The 2,022-nt window shown below is 70.2% G+C and overlaps 1 protein-coding gene across 1 annotated transcript in view; it reads right to left on the minus strand.

Moving 5' to 3' along the window:
* INSRR (insulin receptor related receptor) overlaps positions 1-2,022 on the minus strand; it is a 9,603-nt gene that overhangs the window by 4,189 nt on the left and 3,392 nt on the right. Inside the window, exons 3-9 of the mRNA XM_026046624.1 lie at positions 1,709-2,022; positions 1,491-1,633; positions 1,124-1,268; positions 830-1,044; positions 623-749; positions 241-479; positions 1-164 (exon numbers count right to left, since the gene is read on the minus strand). Of these exons, the coding sequence (XP_025902409.1) occupies positions 1-164; positions 241-479; positions 623-749; positions 830-1,044; positions 1,124-1,268; positions 1,491-1,633; positions 1,709-2,022 (1,347 nt within the window). The remainder of the gene's footprint in view (positions 165-240; positions 480-622; positions 750-829; positions 1,045-1,123; positions 1,269-1,490; positions 1,634-1,708) is intronic.

Genomic DNA, 2,022 nt, shown 5'->3' on the forward strand with positions numbered 1-2,022 from the left:
GTGGCAGTAGTCGTTGAGGTAGAGCTCCACGTCCTCGGCCAGCTGCTGCCACAGCACCAGGTAGTAGGCGATGTTGCCGTTGCGCTGCGTGGGCGGCTTCCAGCGCACCACGATGTGCGAGGACGAGTTGGACATGGAGATGACGTCGCGGGGCACCGTGGGCGCTGGGCGCACGTGGGGACGTCAGGCGGGGCGCCCCGTGGCCGGGGGACCCCCCTCGGCGCCYGCGCGGCTCCCTACCCGCCGGCATGGTGCGGATGTAGACGACCTCGCTCTGCGCGCCGTAGTTGCGCCCTTCCTCGGCCGTGGTGAGGGTGATGGCGCGGACGAAGATGGCGTACTGGGTCCAGGGCCGGAGGTTGAGCAGGGCCACGCCGGGCGCCTGCTCGGCGCTCAGGGGCAGCTCCACGTCCACCACGTTCCAGCTGTGCGCGCCGCAGGCGTCCTGCCCCACGTACTCGGACACGTTCTGGAAGGGCCTGGCCCCGGGCGTCAAAGAGCGCGGCGGGAGCCCCATCCGCCCCACGGGAGCCGGCCCCACGCCGCGGGGCCACCCGCCCGGGGAGAGGCGCAGCCTGCTCCGGGCTCCCAGGGGGACAAGCAGGGCACGGGGAGCACTTACGACTCCTTGTAGTAGACGATGAAGCTGAGCAGGTCCCGGTACTCGGGGGGCCGGTAGCGCTCCCACTTGAGGAAGATGCGGTCGGACTCGGTGACGTTGGAGATGAAGCGCAGGGGCTGGGTCTTGCCTGCGGAGGGGCGCACGGCTCGGCCGGGGCGGCCCGGGGCCTCTCCGTGGCCGCCGCGGCGGTCGTCGCCCCRCACTCACAGGACGCCCGGTCCCCGTTGGTGCGCGGGTTGATCTCAGCCTTGTTCTGCCGCCCCTTGGTGCCCGTGACCTCCTCCATGCGGTAGATCTCGGCCAGGCAGAGCTTGGGGTTGAAGGCAAAGTACATCTTGCCCACGGGGATGGAGAGGACGTGGTGGCTCCAGTCCCAGAGCTGCTGCAGGTTCTGGTTGTCCAGGACGTACAGGGTGTAATTCCTGCAGGAGGAGGCGTGGGCAGGGGTGGGTGCCAAGCCACGTGCCACCCYGCGCCCGGGGCTTGTCCGCCTGTCCTCACCCGTCCACCATGGAGTCCCCGCGGATCAGCTTGAGGTTCTTGAAGAAGGACAAGGAGACGAGGGCGAAGGAGTGCTTGATCTTCAGGAAGCCCGTGATGGTCTCGATGAGGCCCAGGCTGCTCTGCAGCTCCGAGGCCAGGTTATCTGGGGATACCCAAGGCGTTGGGCATGGAATGGGCATGGAATGGGCTGGATTTCGCATCCCCCCAGCTCGCCTGGCAGCACTGGGGACCCCGCATGGGACCCATCCATGAATCAACCCAATGCAATGAGCAACGCCGCCCTCTTCCCCATCCCGGGAGAGCCGGAGAGCTGGGATTTGCGTGCAGGGACGTGCCCGAGGGCACCGCTCGCGCCGGCACTCACAGCCCCGGCGGATGTTGACGATGAGGTTGCCCTCGACGAGGGTGCAGCCGGCCAGCTCCTGCGCCGCCCGCGTCGAGTCGATGGTCTTGGTGCCCACCTTGCACTCCTTGGGGCAGAGCCCCTCGCACTTGTGGCAGAAGATGCTGCGGGCGGCGCACCGTGGGCACGCGGCGCCGCGGGGGACACCGGTGCCGCCCCGCGCCGCCCCGCGCGCCCACCTGCTCTCGTTGCGCGTGTAGCCCGGGGGGCACTCGGAGAGGCACTGGCGCCGGTGGATGACGAACTTGGAGGCGTCGCGGGGGTTCTCGGAGACCTTGCGCAGGCTGGCGCAGTACTCGGCCGTGACGCAGCGCCAGCCCTCGTACTCGTAGGTGCGGGCCGGGCACGAGGGCAGGCAGTGGCCGTTGAAGTGGAAGTGGCGGCAGGCGACGCAGGAGCGGGCGTCGCGGGGCCGCGCGCAGCCGCCCAGGCACTCGGCGTGGCAGCACTCGCCCGCCGCCGTGCACGCCGAGCCCGCGCCGCACGGGCACAC

Source organism: Nothoprocta perdicaria, unplaced genomic scaffold, assembly GCF_003342845.1.
Source record: "Nothoprocta perdicaria isolate Ctin4 unplaced genomic scaffold, notPer1 scaffold_450, whole genome shotgun sequence".
In the NCBI taxonomy this organism is placed as follows: Eukaryota; Metazoa; Chordata; class Aves; order Tinamiformes; family Tinamidae; genus Nothoprocta; species Nothoprocta perdicaria.